This window comes from Labrus mixtus, chromosome 9 (assembly GCF_963584025.1).
Source record: "Labrus mixtus chromosome 9, fLabMix1.1, whole genome shotgun sequence".
Taxonomy (NCBI): domain Eukaryota; kingdom Metazoa; phylum Chordata; class Actinopteri; order Labriformes; family Labridae; genus Labrus; species Labrus mixtus.
The window spans coordinates 10,833,945-10,852,604 of NC_083620.1; the positions used below are offsets into that span (position 1 = coordinate 10,833,945).

At 40.7% G+C, this 18,660-nt stretch overlaps 2 protein-coding genes across 5 annotated transcripts; one reads left to right on the forward strand and one right to left on the reverse strand.

Moving 5' to 3' along the window:
- Window positions 1–339: 339 nt before the first annotated feature.
- On the forward strand, window positions 340–9,268 carry rps6kb1b (ribosomal protein S6 kinase b, polypeptide 1b). Its single transcript, XM_061046229.1, has 15 exons — window positions 340–521; window positions 1,782–1,825; window positions 1,923–2,043; window positions 2,169–2,237; window positions 3,714–3,861; window positions 5,106–5,163; window positions 5,275–5,375; window positions 6,535–6,625; window positions 6,787–6,877; window positions 6,994–7,101; window positions 7,204–7,266; window positions 7,374–7,451; window positions 7,696–7,803; window positions 8,162–8,274; window positions 8,473–9,268. Exons 1-15 carry the CDS (start codon window positions 453–455, stop codon window positions 8,726–8,728), a joined length of 1,518 nt encoding a protein of 505 aa, XP_060902212.1. The 5' UTR covers window positions 340–452; the 3' UTR covers window positions 8,729–9,268.
- A 1,617-nt stretch (window positions 9,269–10,885) lies between these two features.
- On the reverse strand, window positions 10,886–15,547 carry slc33a1 (solute carrier family 33 member 1). 4 transcript variants are annotated; one of them, XM_061046225.1, is made up of 10 exons: window positions 15,457–15,543; window positions 15,143–15,170; window positions 14,443–14,878; window positions 14,186–14,339; window positions 13,899–14,094; window positions 13,592–13,791; window positions 13,289–13,473; window positions 13,079–13,196; window positions 12,311–12,526; window positions 10,886–12,214 (listed from the first exon to the last, which is right to left on the reverse strand). In XM_061046225.1, exons 3-10 carry the CDS (start codon window positions 14,835–14,837, stop codon window positions 12,047–12,049), a joined length of 1,632 nt encoding a protein of 543 aa, XP_060902208.1. In that variant the 5' UTR covers window positions 14,838–14,878; window positions 15,143–15,170; window positions 15,457–15,543; the 3' UTR covers window positions 10,886–12,046. The 4 variants fall into 4 exon arrangements, with proteins under 4 accessions (XP_060902208.1, XP_060902209.1, XP_060902211.1 ...); XM_061046226.1 differs by having other exon boundaries at window positions 15,303–15,514; XM_061046228.1 differs by lacking the exon at window positions 15,143–15,170 and having other exon boundaries at window positions 15,457–15,547.
- Between the last annotated feature and the right edge of the window lie 3,113 nt (window positions 15,548–18,660).

Genomic DNA, 18,660 nt, shown 5'->3' on the forward strand with positions numbered 1-18,660 from the left:
TGATTTTTTTTGCCTGATTTTTCTGAAGTATCTCTCTGTGCATCTTACGGACTACACTTCTGTCAAATAGCTGATCTATTATTATTATTATTTTTTTTAATCTATTTTTTAGTATCTATTTTTTTGTACATTCTTAATTTTTTATTTTTAGATTTGAATTGTACTGTGTTCACTTTTTGTTTGCAATCTTTGCTCTTTGCTGCTGTAACACTGTAAATTTCCCCGCTGTGGGATAAATAAAGGATGATCTTATCTTATCTTATTTTAAGGCTGATCAGGTGCTGATGTGAAATTCTAAAAAGGGCTCCGGTTACCGCCCCTTTTGTTGGGTGTTGCAGTGCGCATGCTCAGTGTAGTAGCCGGTTATGGCGGCGGTGTGTGTTTGTCCATGAGGTGGGGGACGCCTGCTATTCTTACGGTCTGTGACAGAGCGATCCGAGCGAGGCGCTGCCATGGCTGGAGTGTTTGACATTGATTTGGATCAGCCGGAGGATAATGTCTCCGACGATGAGATTGAGGAGGTACTTTAACGTCAGATGTTGAATGTAACGACGAGAGTTGTCGCTGCAGAAACTATTCATGCAATGCAGCTAGCTGTTAGCCTGGTAGCCTGCCAGCATCCACCACAGGCCTGCTCCTGCAGCCGGAGCTCAGGCCTTTTCAAACGGGGTTAGCAGAAGCTAATGCTAGCTCACCACCATTAGACTGGCTGTGATCCTGACAGAGCTGTCACCTGTACAGTGTCTTTTCCGGGAGAGATAGTGATGAAATGAATGCGTTGTTAACATTGTCACTTTCTAAAACCATCGCTGTCATGTCGGAGTTGAGCAAGCAGAGCCTTACTTGGCCAAAGGTGTTGCAGTGATAAATGTAGCTCGGTGTGCAACAGTTTATTTTGGCACGACTGTAACAGAGAGGGTCTGTGTGGAGTTAAACTACCTGTGTGTGTCTAATAATGATGCAGCAGCAGCTCAATGTTACAGATTGTCTATTAAAGACTACATATCTTTAAATATAAGATTAATACACTGCTTTGTGCACAAAAACATTGTCGACACCTGCTGTTACAGAAGTACAGTAATTTAATTTGATCAGCTCGGTGTTCAGAAGTTATTTGCACACTTCCTTTGTTGAACAAAACAAAGTTATTTGTATCTTCTTGCTTCATGTTTTTGTTCGGTTAACATGGATTGGGCAACTATTTCATCACTGCAGTGCAGCCCTTGCTTGTCAGTATCAAATCACAGCTTCCATGTGAATATGAAACCAAACAAACACTTTATAGCCAGTTAGATGTTTTGGCTAAACTTATTGTGCAAGAGGTATTTAAGTTGGGTCACAATTAACGTATTATTTGTCATTATTGGTGAAGAAAATGACTGAGAGTGATTAAAAACACACTTCACATTCATCAGGATTCAATGCAATGTCCTCTCTCTAATCAAAAGTTAATTAAAAAACAAATAAGAAAGAAAATATTTCAAAATAGAGATGGGCAGAAAATCTCCAAACTGGAGAGCCCAGAACAAGAAACGTTCTGGCGTGCTTTTTTTTGCTTTTAAAACCTCTCAAATGATAGTTGCAGGTTGAACTGTTAAATCAGAAAATCAGAAAAAGTGAATGTTTCACCTTTAAATGTGAGTGATTACTTTTTAATGCTTGTATTAGTAGTGTTATAATGCCAACTCAGCAAGTATTCAATAGTAGCAACTTAATATCTGGATTTATTTCAGCTTTATTCTATACATGATGCATCCATTACCCTCTTATTTTCCTTTTAGGCGCAGTTCAATGATATCATGGATCAGTGCAGTGGATTTGAATTGTAAGTATTCAATACATGTCCAACTGTGCCTGTGATCATGTGTGATTTTGGGGCTTACTCGGAGCGTGAGCGTATTATGACCAATCTGTCTCCGCAGCAACATGGATGACTGTGAGAAGATTGAGATATCAGAGGACAACGTCAATCAGGGAACAGAGAATATCAGACCAGAGTGCTTTGAGCTGCTTCGGGTCCTGGGGAAAGGAGGCTATGGAAAGGTAGCACATCATTTGAAAGGACAGTTCACGTGCACCCTCTGAATTGGTTTTCGATCTATCGTGCAAAATGCAGAGTTTTTCATTTTATCACTTTGAATATGTTTGTCACTTTTCCTTCTGTGCAGGTTTTTCAAGTAAAAAAAGTGGTTGGAGCTGCATCTGGCAAAATATTTGCCATGAAAGTTTTAAAAAAGGTACTTGTACTATTCCTTTATCAATACACTCAGAAAATCAATTACAAACAATGGCTGTATAGGTGTTTGTATACTATTGACATACTTGTATACCTGCTGTTACAAATAAACATTAACTGTGTTCAAATAATGTCTGTCCTTGAAGCCACTGGTGGGGTAAGATTTCACTTCTAGTTGGTAGATTGCCATCTGTGCTGCGCTGTTGCTGCAGCATTGGCACTTAAAACACTCTGCCTCAGCCAATTAGGTTCTGCTTGATTTTCACACTGCTTCTGCTCGATTGGCTCAACTGACCCCAGTGACACGTTGAAGACCCAGTCTTAAAGTTAAACTTGAAAGTGACACGCGTTTAGTGTGTTTGTAGAGCAGCATTGGTGAAGGCCTGCAGGCCAGAGCCCATGTGTCTGAAGCTTTTTACAGTGAGAAATAAGTCCTGACTTGCCCCAAAATTGTCAGTGAAACATACACAGCCAAGAATATAGGCTTCAGAGTGGAAGCCCGTTACCAGCTTGATCAAACAAATATATATTATTGATGTCTTCCCCTGGCATTAGGACAGGGACAGAGGTGTCCTTACCTGTTTGTTAGTCCAGCAGTTTGACAGTGGTAAGACAGATATATGTACATTCCTGTGCAAATGAGAAACACTTAACAACTCACTATTCATTCAAATGACATAATGATGTAATGTGTGGTCTTGTTTTCCCGCTTCCCATTATTTTAGATGTGCTCTGACTTTATTAAACTACTTGGTGTTATATACCAGTCATGGCAATAACCAATAAAATAAGAACTTTGATTCCTTCTTCTGCGTGTGGGTAACTTAAGAGGAACTCTCCACCGTGTGTTCTGTGTATTTCCTTGTTATTTTGCTGTACTCCATTTTCTTGGCCTGTAGACAAGGCTTAAAAACTAATGTCAATAATAATGGCAGGTGTTTTATATATATATATATATATATATCAGACATCCTAACCTGTTAGGTGGAGATACGTTTGAGAATTGGCAAAATCTCCCTTTAATTACTACTGTAAGGGTTAACTACAGATAGACTTAGATACCTGATCAATCAAAGATTAACAACACAGGTAGTGGTTATAGCATAGTAGAGCAGTTTTGTGTTGTTGACAAATAGTTACGTTTTTTATAGTATTTTTGTCCTCCAGTAAAGTGATAAAGGAGTTATAATTGGGGGCAGCCACTGTCAGAGCTTTGCTAACTTATTAAATGTTATTTATTAGTTTACCCAGATGTGAAAAGTTCTCTCCTCAATCTCAGTAAAGTACGGTAGTTAGTTGCCTACTCTGCTTCTCCAAATAAGGAAGTAGTCTACCCTCTTAGGCAAGTTGCTTGTAATCCAGTGATGTGCAGCCAAAATGTCACCCCTGCATTGTTTAAAACATGCCTATTCTTAGTTTAATGATGTTTCCTATCTTAACTAATGTTTGTATGTTTCTTGTGATCTCGGGGAAACAGGCTATGATTGTACGCAACGCCAAGGACACAGCTCACACCAAGGCGGAGAGGAACATCCTGGAGGAAGTGAAGCATCCATTCATTGTTGATCTTATCTACGCTTTCCAGACTGGAGGGAAGCTGTATCTAATCCTTGAGTACCTGAGTGGTCAGTATTATACACACTAACAGATATAACACCTGACAAACACACTCTGCAGACATTGTACGTATGGAAGGACTCAAAGCATCCTTCAATGGGCTATAATAGGTATCTGGTGATGGTGACAGGTGTTTTTTAAAGATTTATTTTTGGGCTTTTTGTGCCTTTAATGGAGAGCTAGGACAGTGGATAGAGTCGGAAATCAGGGAGAGAGAGTAGGGAATGACGTGCAGGATAGGAGCCACAGGTCGGATTCAAACCTGGGCCGCCTGCTTGGAGGAGCATAGCCTCCATACATGGGGTGTGCACACTAACCACTACGCCACCAGTGCCCTTTTTTTGACCACTTTTATCATTAAAGTAATGTTTTATAGACATTCTAATTTATTTTCTCATCTGGTCTGGTGGTGACAGAAGCAACAATGACTCACCTAAATTTAGCCAATTCTCTATCTACTTTCTATCACTCCTCCTACGGACTTTTTTAGCACGGGGGGTTCCTCCAGTACTGCCAGTAGTTTCGATTTGTGGGCACCGGCAGGACCCACCTGAGGCCAACTGAAGTTGGGCTTCCACACCAACGGGCGTGAGGAAGGAAGGAGAAGTGGTGACATGCCCGAGGCTCAAAAGACAGGGCTGTCAACAGATACCACTTCCTACTATCATTCTTTCTAATGTTCAGTCACTCTAATAACAAAGCTGATGAACTGTGGGCAAATGTGAAGTTTCTGGCAATTGGGAAGCCTTTTCGCCTGGACAGAGACCCCACGCTGACTGGTAATACACTCGGGGAGGGTTTGTGTCTTAACATGAACAAGAAGTGGTGTAACACAGGTCTTAAGGGAAACATTGTGTGTACCCGACATTGAACTTTTGCCTGGATCCCTACAGCCTTTTTATTTACTAAGAGATTCCTACACTTGTTTGCTACGTTGGAGCCTGAAGGCTAACGATGATACTGCCACTTTTACGATTGTGAAGACAGTGCAACAGCTCCATGGGATTGTGCCTGATGACCCAGTTTTTATTTTGGGTCATTTGAACAACTGTAATCAGGTCTCTTCGTAACTTATCAATATGTAATGTGTACAACACGACCTATGACAGGTCTGGACCTTTGTTTTGGATCCTTCAAGGGGACTTACAAATCCCTTCGAAAGTGCTCCTTTCTGTCTGATCACTACACAGTTTGTTTAAGTCCGTCCTGTAAACTTGTCCCGGTGTTAACCACATGTGTTCCCCCTGTGCAGGAGGAGAACTTTTCATGCAGCTGGAGAGAGAAGGCATCTTCATGGAAGACACAGCCTGGTGAGTAATGATGTATAATGGTTTTTTTTGGCTGATGGCACCTTGTTTAGAAATATAGCTGTGCATGAAGCTAGTCTTATTGAGTGACACAGGTTCCATTTGTTTGTATAGTTTCTACCTGGCAGAGATCTCCATGGCTCTGGGCCACCTGCACCAGAAGGGCATCATCTACAGAGACCTAAAGCCTGAGAACATCATGCTCAACAGCCAAGGTGTGTCTTATTGTGTACACGTGTGCATGTAAGGAAGAAACTCCATCTTGCTTGCATTCATCCTAAAGAAGGTTAGGGTTTTTTTTTTGTTTTTAACACAAATATGCATCAATGTAAGGCAGAGAAAAAAGAATGGGGGGAAATAAACCATCTTAATGTGATAATAAAATGCATGCTTGTTTGTTTTTATATTTATCCCAAATAGAAAGATTTATTATTAGGGCTGTCAGGATTAGCTCGTTAATCGGTATTAAGGCCTGAAATTAATGCATTCATATTTTTTTAAATTGCATGGTGTTTCCTATTAGTCGTCTCGTTGATAAACTTCCACCGTGTCTCCGTGTAGTCACAGTGATGTAGAAGAGCGATACTGCTGCATCTTTGAATGTCTTGTTTCACTTTGAAAAACGCTCAGACAGCTCAGTTGTCGAGTCAAAAGTAGGCCTGGGTGATAAAACTATAACTATTATTATTTATTATTAAACCTATAATGACAGCAGAAGACGTGTGAGGCTAAAACGGGCAACACAACAAACCTTTTCCACCATTTGAAACAATATCAGCCATTAGAACACACTGAAAGCAAGAAATGACCAAACGTCCCAATCGAGTGTCAGTGTACCGTAGTAGCAAACTGTCATATCAGCGTTTTCCAGCACCGTGCACTGTGCTTACTGGAATGTTCCTCTGTTCAAGTATAGTTTGTCATGACAATAAAGAATAATTCATTATTCTTAATTAAATAAAAAAATAATTAAATCCCAATCAACCATCGGGTTGACCATCAAAAATCTCTCTTTAAATTAGAAAATGATAATGATTGGACATTTATCATGACACATGTGACATCGTTTTTCGTCATATCGACCAGCCCAAGTCAAAAGTCATATTCACCTTATGACATCAAACATTTCCCTTTTTTTTAGCGTTCCATTTGGCTGTCTTAACGTAACCTTTGATCTACCAGAAGGTCCTTACTTTATTTCAAAATAAAAACAGAGTTGTATCCAAACAGCAAGTCAAGTACTCTCAGCCTCAGACAGTGCAAATATTAAAAAAAATAAAAATTGAGCGATTAATCGTGATTTAAAAAAATAAAATTAAAAAAAAGTATTGTTTGGCAGCTCTATTTATTATCTGAATGTTGTTTTCCTTCCAGGTCATGTGAAGTTGACAGACTTTGGTCTTTGTAAAGAGTCAATTCACGATGGCACTGTCACCCACACTTTCTGTGGCACCATTGAATACATGTAAGTTGTTCTCTCTGTTTTCTTCTTGTCTTTCAACGACTCCTTCTCTAATACTTTGACATATATATAACTATGCATTTTGACTCCTTCTATTTGTACAGCTACCGTTGACTTATTAGCATTAGATATGTAGTCAAACCTGTTCACTGTCTTTGCTGCAGGGCCCCTGAGATCTTGATGAGAAGTGGACACAACAGAGCGGTGGACTGGTGGAGTCTAGGCGCTCTGATGTACGACATGCTCACAGGAGCGGTCAGTTAAAAATTCACAAACCTCCTCAAACATTTGACTCTATTGGGTTCTTATGAAATATAAATACCTGCTGGGAATGTTTGAGTAACCCCTTTCCCTCTCTATGCTGACGGTAGCCACCGTTCACAGGTGAAAACCGAAAGAAGACCATTGACAAGATCCTGAAGTGTAAGCTCAGCCTCCCGCCCTACCTCACACAAGAAGCCAGAGATCTCCTGAAACGGGTATGTCCTCTTTGTTCAAAAGCTTACAACCATCTTTGTTTATTCAATATAAGCCGAGGTTGTTGTGCGAGTGTTCTTCTGACGCCTGACTGCTGGTTTTAGCTGCTGAAGAGAAACGCATCGTCGCGACTGGGAGCAGGAGCAGGAGATGCCACAGAGGTGCAGGTGAGTACAAGAAACAGGCTCCATGTCAGTTAACCTAGTCCACTGCAGAGCATTAGACAGCATTTAACTGATCTCTATCATTTGTCAACAAAAAAAAAATGTCATAGGCTCATCCTTTCTTCCGGCACATCAACTGGGAGGATCTGCTGGCTCGGAAAGTGGAGCCTCCCTTTAAACCATTTCTGGTGAGTAGAAGAGCAGCAGAGCAGAATACAGTCTGAGTCAGAAAGCTCTTTTTTTAATTGTAGATGGGGAATGAGAGAATGTTAAAAGTTGAAAAAGATCACTGATAATGCTACTTCACCTTAAATTCTGGTTACCTGACTGACTTAAGGAGGGTAATGAATCACAAGTCATCTCTTGTTACAGCCTGACTCGTTAGTTGGAGCATTAGCTCATGTTTGCCCTCTCTCTCTTCTACCTTTCCAGCAATCAGCTGAAGACGTGAGTCAGTTCGACTCAAAGTTTACCAGTCAAACACCAGTCGACAGCCCCGATGACTCAACTCTCAGTGAGAGTGCCAACCAAGCCTTCCTGGTAACTCCTTTGACTACATTTCAGATCGTTCCGTTGTTCATTCTCTCCCTGACATTTTAAAAATACGCGTCCTATTGAGAAAACATTGAATGTTGTGAGGAACGGTATAAATCACAACTATTTTTATGTTGTAGTTAGGCTTGTATTGTCTTAAATTCACAAACAATTCTGGTGTCATACTGCATCACAGTGCAGAAGAAAAGATGCAAATCAAATTCATGGCGTGCTACAAATACCAGAGTCACGGCAAAGATGACTTCCACAGCTTGGTTGACAATTGCTCTGAATCAGGCGCTCATTCTTATTTGCACCTTATTGAAACTGAAAGTGATTCATCTCTGATGTCTTTTTTTTTTAGGGTTTCACATACGTAGCTCCATCAGTCTTAGAAAACATCAAAGAACGGTTCTCATTTGAGCCAAAAATCCGCTCACCTCGAAGAATTGTGGACAGCCCAAGAACGCCTCTCAGGTACGTCATGGAGTTTCATGTTTCCACAGGGTCTTGTCTTCCTTTTAATTTCTTATCAAGAGATGTATTATAACTGTCAGTTATTGTTGTGTTTTCTTGATTTTAATATTTTTAGGCTTTTGTCCTTCATTTAAAGGATTCCCAGATTAAATCCTCTACAGCTTTGATGTAACAAAATGCCTCCTCGTCTCTTTTCAGCCCTGTAAAGTTCACAGGGGGGGAATGCTGGGCCCGGAGCCCCCTCCTCCCTGGAGCTGGACCGAGTGTCCTGCAGTCCCCACAGGACCAGGCCATGGAGCTGTCCACACCAGAGCAGATGGACGTCACGTCAAACTCCGAGGCCTCCGCCCCTCTCCCCATCCGTCAGCCTGCCGGGGTCAACCTCGCTCAGATGAAGCAGCAGGCCTATCCTGTCGTGGCCAAGCGGCCCGAGCATCTACGTATGAACCTATGACCCACCGCACCTCTTTAGGAGAGTTTATTTCTTGACGTTTTTTTTTTTTTTCTTTGTTGACATTTTTTAAGAAACAAAGCAAAAAAAACCATAAGGATGTTAGAGACAATTAAATTCTTAAATTGCACATCCGCACACTACGTATACTGTCACAACCTGGAGTCTGTGCGTGGGCCTGGCACTCCAGCGTGCTTCAGTTTAAGTGTTACCGGCAACATCACCATCTCACCTCTTCTCCGACGACACCTCAGGTCTCGCGACCTTCGTCCTCTGATCCACTCTCTGATATATTGAACTGGAAATGTTCTTTTGGGAGCTACTGCCTTTTGTTTGACTGGGAAATCAAAGGCGTTGCTGTATCACAGTGCATACAAGCGGTTTTAATCTAATATGCAGTCAACAGAACAAGATGACGTTCAAAGCGCTTTCGGCTATTTGATAGAATGCCGGCAAGGACATACGTTCCTGCTATGGGGAGATTCTGACAGTGTAGACATAAAAACTCCCTGCTTCTGAACAAAATGATATTAATTAGGCTTATTAAGAAAAAAAAAAAAAAAATAATCATTTTGAGCAGCGTACACACTGGGGTTCTGGTATTGATGAAAATAGCTTTAGGTCTACAGATGTTTTAGAAAATGGATGAATTATTGTACCATTCATAAATGATGAATCAGATAGCCTAAATTAAACGAGAAAAAAACATGTTGACTTTTTACATTCTCCTGGCATTGGTTTTGTGGATGGCATGGAATGGTTTATTTGATATGGAAACTTCAGTTCTCTTGCCCTTCAAGCGTACAATGCTTTGGATGTGTCTACAGATTGGTTGAGACTTAGTTCAGCTTGATCACCTTCACCACCTAAAACATGAAACTAAGAATGGCACTGCTTTGCAACAATCCTCTCTGGCTGTGGGCTCAGCAGAGACACCACTGACCCATGGAAAGATGCGTAACAAGACACAGTGGCACCAGTTGATCTGGACACGGTCTGCAGTTGTGAGGTTCAAAGCTCCAAAAACTCAAGACAGCATTTACAGCCTCTTGCATCAGTGTCCACTTCTTTAGGAGGGATTTATAGGATTCCTGAAAAGCAAGGAAATTATAATAAAATGTGAAAAAACCCAGAGTGCACTGTTTTTTTTGTGTGTTGATAATCATCTGTATTCAAACAACACAAGTGAACATATATCTTTCAAATCGTATCAACAATGCATCCTATAAATGTTGACTTCCATCATGTATATCATCACAAAAAGCACTGCTAGAAGCATATGTCTCTATACTGTCACCCTGTGCTGTCCTTTTTTTTGTTTTGTTATTTTGCCGATTTTGAACCCTGCATTCAGTGAAAAAAAAAAAAAAGATTTCTTTAGATTAATAAACATTTTCCCCATGACCAAAAAGTCAACGAAGCAAACTCGGGTAACAGATCTGAAAACCAGAAAAAAATAAAAACCCAAATACACAGCTGAAGTGAGCAACCAAAAAGGCAAATCAAATCAAACCCACAAACGTAGTAATGCCCCGTTAGGTTTCAGGGTCTCGTAACAGTTACCTTCTGACAAGAAAATGTACTAGAACATCCCAAGAAACACCAAAGCAAAGTGAGGGTGTATAAAAACAAGTCGCATTTGAGTGAATTACAGCAGAAGAATCGACTGAAGACAAAATAAAAACATCGACCTTCAATGTGTAGTTCACAAATGACACATACAAAATCCTAAATGTAAAATAAGTTACAAATTCAGTCTCCTCTCATATCTTGACATGAACCCTGGTTGTGTGCTTCAACATTAATGATTGACAAAGCAGTGAGATATTCAACGCCGGCGTAGGAGAAAATACTGAAACTTTCACTATTATATACAGTATGCAAAACTTTACCCAGGCTTTTGCTTCTCACGTTTAACATCAAGGCTGTTTCTCTGGAACCAGCATTGTCGTTTGGTGAAAGAATTCAGGCTGGTGTTAGTGTCCTACTTAAACGGGATCTTTTTTTACACTGCAAAGCTTTGTGAAACAAGGATTACTGTTACAGTATGTCGCATTCATAGTTGCCATACATGATCACAGCCTATGCACATAGTTTCTCTGAATATTCTCTGGATTAAGTTGTGAGACCAGGGACCAGGGTCTAGCTGGGAAAAAAAAAGTACAAATATTTTGTACATTAATTCAGGCTTGTAAATGTAAATAGCTGAGTGAAAACAATTAACCAAACAAGATTAAAATGAAGAAGCTGCGTCATCAAAGATTACTTTGAAAGAATGGATTTGTTCCTATGATGAGCGAAACTGACCCGATTTAAGAAAGTCTGGGTAAATAAGAGACTGTTACAATGTGTAACACTCGTGATATCTTGGTTCATTTAAGGATCGATTTGTAATATTATTAGTATTGGTTATACGTTTTGCATATTGTGCAAATAAGTCTTTATATGGAATGTGTCCTCAGCCTGGAGAGAAAAAAGGTAATAAAAGCAGTCCTCGTGTTTACCTAATTGTTGTTCTCGAGCCTACCCTTTGTAGTTTAAACATTCTTGCCCAATACAAAAACTAACCAAGGCACAAATGACTTCAGATGGGGGAAACAATGAACAAATATATTGGAAAAAGAAAACTCATTGGTACATATCTGAGACAATGGCAGCAATCAAGACACTCTTGATACTGGGTTTAACCTGCTCTGGCAACAGATTGGCTGACTCAAACAGCAAGTGCATACATAGTCAATTTGTGGTAGCACTTTTTTCTGTTTTGCCTTTTCCCTTAAGTATCCTTTTGTTACAGATATTCTATAAACAGGAAGGCAAAGTCACAAGAGCTGACTTACAAAAGCTCATATTGTGGCTAATCTTTTGGTTAAGGCAAACTCCGCATAGAATCAACCACTTTTTACTTTGTAATTTACTACATTTAAACTCAATCAGTATATCAAAGCAGGTCAAACCTATACACACAATGGTTTGGTTTGGTTTTGAGCAGCAGAAAACAGTTTCAGCAAAGAAAAACCGTGAATTAAAAATAAAAAGTCTTTGCTAGTCAGCGATGTTTACATTGGAGGCCTCTGTTACAGTTTCGGAACAGGAACAGCAAGAAAAATTCTTCCTCATAGAGACAATCGCTTCCTTCATCTTTTACATGAGCTTGGGATGACAGAGGTGAGAAACGAGGTGTTCTCTGAACGTAGCAGCTCCAGCAGGACCAGAAGGACTGAACCAGACGGATTAGGGTGAAACTACAAAATGTCCACTGTCAGTCATTGTTTGAAGAGAGCATGAGGGGGGAAAAGTTTGTGCTTCTGTTGAGTGTCGTCATTGATCGGCTCTGCACCTCCAAGCAGCTGGGCTCTGGTCCTGCAGACGCCTCATTTTCTTCCCTAACCATACCCACCAAGCTAAACCAATGACAACACACACCACTGACTCCACATAGTAACCATCCAATGTCGTCACACAAGCGCCGCCTTCCTTAACACAGAGCTGGAGATGAGAAGGGGGGAAAGAAGAATTAGTTCTATGTTCCACTTTGAATATTATCTTGTAGCCCCCCCCCCCCCCCCTCCCCTTCTTTCTTACCCCTGACTCCTCTGCAGAGCCGCAGCTCTGCCCCACAGCCCCCTGACACTCCTTAGAGGTCAGCGGATCCACCAACCACAAAGCCACAGTGGATGGCCAGTTTCCTCCGAGGTTAGTGACGGTGTTCAGCAGGGTCATGTAGGTCCCCCCGATGAGGGGGTCACTTACTTTGGCATGGAAGGCCATGCAGGCCACATACATACTGTACAAAGCCACCTGTAACAGAATGGAAACCATTTGTTCAAGTTGATCAGTTCTAAGAAATGTAAAAACGTTCTATTCAATCGTTATTCTTTAGTATGTAATACATTGATCCTTATAAACTGATAGCAAACAAGTCACAAGAGGTGTAAATGTAATCTCCCTCACTCCAATAAACCAAAAATGTTGTGACAAATGTCAATCAAATGCAGATGTTAGAGGAAAAGTCAGGGTATGACTGAAATCAGGAGAACTCATTGTGTGGGAACCCTTAATGTCTGTATGAACATGTTGACGTGTTCACTAAACAGCAGCACATTTTTACCAGCAGATGGCATTAGAGTATAAGTTAAAGGTTAACTGAAGTCAGTTGTAGTCATGCTTTGTGCACCCTAAACAATGTCTACAGTGTTTTATGGAAGTTGATTCAATAATTTGATAAATATCTGAACTTTGGATCAACCAATGTACCAACAGACTAACATTGTTATTTTGTGAAAGGCCCAACATGTAGGCAATGCTAGAAGTGTAACATGAGAGAGCAGGAGAGAGACAGAAATGCCAAACCTGGTGTAATGCGTAGCTAATCAGCACAATGGTGAAGTAGTACACAGGGAACCCTCCTTCTTGTTTTACACTGGGGGTCCACCACACCAGCAGAGCATACTCCAGTCCTATGAGCAACCTGCCACCACAACACAACAATTCCTTTAGCTGTTTGCTCATCAAATGTGGCTATGCAAGGATTTTAGTGTCAGTGTGTTTGTGTGTTGAAACCTGAAGGGGAACGCCTTGTAGAAGACATCCAGAGGTCTGGGCCCTGCGGTGTATTTACTGATGATCACAGGAAGAAGTATCTGCAGAGGAACCATGGGCACTGCCAGCAACGCCAGCTGCTCCTTTGGAACTCCTGCTTCCACTAACTTCAAACCTGTCACGGCGTCGGCTGCAGAGAAACCAACCTGAAACGCACAGAGGACAGCTTCACTTAATGAGGAATAGGCATTTAGGCAGCACATTTGCCAAATCAGTCATATTTCAAAAGAAAAACCAAATCACTATCAAGACATGTTCAAGTACTTTAGCCGTGAGAAGCAGTCCACAAAAGGTGAAGACTGTGGGCATTTTGATGATAGAAAACAGCAGCTTGTAGGTTTCCATGACACCCTGTGTCTCCTCCTGCACTCTCCTCTTTCCTTTGGTGTGCTCATTTTCACTTTTGATCAGGGCAACCAATGTTGTAGAAACGAGGAACACCATTCCCCAGAAGAACAAGAAATCTGTATCAGGAAATTGGAAAGCATTACAAAGTATACTCATTTCACAAACTGCAGTTCTCTCGTACAGGAACACAGATTTTTTTTTTTACATCAGGGGATCATAATACCTGGCAAAGTGACAACGCCTGTGTCCTTGGGCACAACTCTGAGGTACTTGTTGCAGAAGTCTGCTGATTCCAGAGCCAGGAAGAGCACGTTCCCCAAGAAGTAGCCGGCTGTCTGGCCCACAGAGTTACACGTAGAAGCATAGCCGACGTTCTCTCTAGATAACATAGTCAGGGCCCAACCATCCACAGCTATATCCTTTGAAGCAGAAAAGATGGGAGAGATACCATCAAGTTGACTGTTCTTGTCTTTCTGTATATATTTTGTTTCAGTGTTTATGATTTCTTACCTGTGTTGCTGCCAGGAAGGCAAGCATAAAGAAGACTCCAGTAAGTGTTACCACCTTTGGGCCTCCTTCGCTCTGCAGCATCGAATTGACTGACATAGAGAGGTAGATCATGAAGAGGCCAAGGAGGTACTGTGTTGGCACCAGCCATGACTTTCTGCAAAATGATGTCAGAGATGAATCAGGAAAGATATAAGCAGAGTAGAAACATTTCCATAACACTGTTTAAAACATCAAGAGTACACAAGTGTTCTTCTTACCTTCTACCAAACCTACTGAAGTAGAGAGCATCCACCAGAGGTGCCCAAAGAAGCTTGAGACTGAATGGCCAGAAGACAAAGCTGAAGAAGGCTTGGTCTCTGTAGCTCACATTCTTGCTCTGTAAGATTAAAGGAATACTACCAGCAAGTCCCAGAGGAATCCCCTGAAGCACGTAAAGGAAGAGAAGAAGCAACACATTCCCCATCTCGCCACGGATCCCAGGCTGGACTCTGTGTCTCCTGTTCTCAGAGTCTGACCCACTGATAAGGTCCTCTGCTTCATCTCCTTCTACGTCTGGTTCAGAGGAGCTTGACTCTCCCCTGTCCATGCCCCTCATGCTCACCAGCTTCCTCTGTCGCCCGTTCTTGTGTGTGGTCAAATCTGAGTGCTCCATGTTGGAGCACGGGCATCAAACCTGTTGTGCCCTCAGAAAATCTGCAACAAACAAAAAAAAATATGAGCCAGGACAATTAAAAAAAGTTTAAATGACTGCTAGAGTCTGGTGGTATGGTAAAGTCATCTGGGTGCCATTAGTTTATTTGCCATAATCAACAAGACAGGCTGCTCAAAGAATTCATCAATAAATAAAAATGTGCACAGGGAGCAGAATACAATATATAAAGATTACAGGAAGCAATTAAGCTGAACTATGTAGCAGAACAATCAAAGAGTGTGTTAGCTTCAAGTAGTCAATGTCACCTTAAAAATTACCAGATGTTAGGTTAACCTGAAAACAGAAGACATAAATTAACAAAACAATACATGTTCAGTAAGATAATAAGAACTAATGCAAACATAAGCATGCACGATGGGTAAATTAAAGTGAAAGCACACACGCAGTAGATGAGACCATGCATACCTAGTGATGATGACAGCATGCCGATTCAAACAAACAGATCATAAATCACTGAATTAAAGAGACAAACACCGGAAACTCAGGATGACGCCGAGGACATTGAAACACACCGTCGCTCCAATGTAATGAAAGTAAGAAACACAAAAAAAGTTACTACCGTTTGATACCGAAAAGATTACATAGGTGAACATCAACACAGAAGATCCAGGAAGTGCAGCGAGTGCGACGTCTAAACGTGTCCTCCAGCTACAGCTGACGTGTCAAAGCGGGAGTGAACATAGTTCCGCTTTAGTGCAGATTCACAGTGACACCGTAAACACTTGATTGTTATTGTGTCGTGTTAACAGCTCAGTCTGATAAAAGACTGATCAGTCTAATATTAACAGTATCAACTGTTGTGATAATAAAACGGGGAGGACTGTTTGATAATAATAGAGGTTGAAGTTGAGCACGGTCTAAGATTCATTTTAATATTTAGTAGATTTAATAGATGAAAGGCTGATATCAATGGTTGCAACGCCAAGATTCCCTTTAATAGGCATATAAATGATAATATATGTAAAGCTGTTCATAATAGTTGTAGCTCTTAGATTCACTTTCATAGTTGTAGTAATGATAATAGATGTAAGGCTAATATTATCAATTGTTTTAGCAGTAGGCTCTACACACCAACGATGAGGAGGAACCTATGAGACAAGGGAGCTCAAACGTTCCCAGGGGAGATATATGGTTAGTAATTGACATGGTTATTGAAGGTTTACAGAAAGTGACATGCAGTAATATGATGTGAATGCACAGAGAGAGAGAGAGAGAGAGAGAGAGAGAGAGAGAGGTAGAGACAGGAGCTCAAGGTGACAGGTGTCCTGACAGTCTAAGCCCATAGCAGCATGGGTGTTGGTCCGTATCTGAGCCAGCCCTTACTATAAGCTTTATCAAAAAGGAACATTTTAAGCCAACACTTAAAAAGTACAGAGTGTGTCTGCCTCTCGGATCCTGCCTGGTAAAATTATTCCATAGGTGAAGGACCTGATAACTGAAGCCTCTACCTCCCATAGTACATTTGGAGACTGTATGTATTAGAGCAGGCCTGCATTCTGGGAGTGCAATGCTCTAGAGCAATGCACTATTCGATCTTTAAGATAAGATGGTGCCTGGTCATTAAGATCTTTAAGTGAGAGGAAGGATTTTAAATTGTATTCTTGATTTTATAGGGAGCATTTTTTATCCATTTGTGATTGGAGAGTGAAGCTATTGATTTTTTGCCTATCCTAATAGTTGAAAAACTAACACACTGAAACCTTCTCAAAGAACATTTACCGAAAGTCATGATGCACCCATTAAACCACACTTGAGTTAGAGGTAATGAATAACAGCATGCTATGCCTTGTGGTTGCTATGAGTGCATGTGAGGCTGCTTATCCTCATAGAGGACATGTGACAGTACAACAAGCACATTTGGGTAGTTCAGTGTGTGATGAGGCTGAAGTTGAAATCATATGAGAAGGTCTATGTGAGTGTCAATATATGAAAAGTGTCCTGATATGGAACAAATAAACATATTTTGTTTTCATTCTAGAATATAATTTGAACCAGCACACCGTATAGCTAACCACAGGAAATGTTTATGGCTAAATGAGGAAATGCACAAAATTGTTCTGAGGACCCCTAGAGGCCCAATATAAGTCTCAGCAGGTTTGTTGATATCGTATTCATTTCAATTATGTTTCTGAATATCCAGCAATTTAAGCACAATTACAACCTGTACTGTAATTAACCAAAATAATAATGGGTCAACAGAGGCCAGCAAATCTTTAACAGGTTAATTCATCCATGCTCATGACTAACCGTGTTGTAGAGGAAGTGCTGCTGGTTTATAAACTACCAGCCAATCTAAAATTGGTATATTGCAATGCCCTTGATAATAATTGTTTTCAATTGCTATACATTTTATTTCCCACAGGATGGCGCTGATATTTTGACGGTGGGCAGTCTGACACACAAATTTGCTGAGCACAAAGTGGAATATGAGATATGTCTGTTTGACTTACTTGTGTATTTGACATGACATCCCCCTTAATTTTCAGGGAATTCCAGCTTTGATGTCTGTGATAAATATCCTGTATGTACAGAAAGAATGTTGTAATTATATTATAATAAACCAAATAACAAAAATACCTCTTAGGGACATTCAAAGGCAAACACAAATGCCACATTCAATGATTCTGAAGGTAACTTGTTCTGTAAAAGAACATGAAAAATTCCTCAGTGTACAGTCACCCACTCGTAGAAAAGTAGAGTAGACGTGCTAAAGTACAAGGGATTCCTCTCACATACTTGCTGCCTAAAGCTTACAGAGTGTGAAGCGTAAGGTTTGTAGATCCACTTTATCTGTAGATTCTATAGATTGTAAAGCAACATGAATCTCTTCACCATTTTTCTTGTTTCACATAGTGCAGCTACTGTTACAACATAAACTGTGGTTGTATTAGTCTGTTGGTGGTGTTTTGTGGGAATGCTTCATGTTGTCAATACAGTTCTAATTAAGTGGTCTATGCCTAAATTTCAGATAAACAATCACAAAATACAAACCTGACATTTAACATATTCTAATGTTAAATATCAATAGGCCAACTCTAAACTAAATTTATGTAGGCGAACTGTAATGTTAAACAAGAAGGACATGCTGTTGTTCTAGTAATAGGACACAGGTAGCTATCTAACGGAGACAATAATAAAGGTTTAAGGACAATTTCAATTAAAAGATATAATTATAATTTTGCTTTAGGCAGGACTCAGGAGCAATGGATTGGCAGTAATATCCTTGGAGATTCTGTGACACCTCTGTGACACATACCCCCATATATATGGGTATATAGAGTATCATATCTTCACATAATAGCTCTGTTGAACCCAGGCCTAATTTAAACTAAAACTCCAAATAGTTGTTCGACCATTATCAGTCAAATTCCACTCTGCTCTCTAAGCCCATCCCCCGCTGGACCAATGTTCGTCACTGATTTTTTTTTTTTAAAGATTGAACTGTCCGCTCCACCCATGAAACACAGACACATTTATTTAGTCTGGTCCCTAAGTGAAAGTTATTCCCTCTCCAGAGAAGGACAGAGTGTGACAGCCCATCGCTGAACCAACAACCCGACCTGCTCTTGAAACAGTAGGAGCTAACCAGCAGCCCTCTCTCTCTCTCTCTCTCTCTCTCTCTCTCTCTCTCTCTCCCTCTCCCTCTTTCTCTCTCCTCTCTCTTTCTCTCTCTCTTTCTCTCCCCTCTCTCTCTTTCTCTTTCTCTCTCCCTCTCTCTCTCCTCTCTCTCTCTTTCTCTCCCTCTCTCTATCCTCTCTCTCTC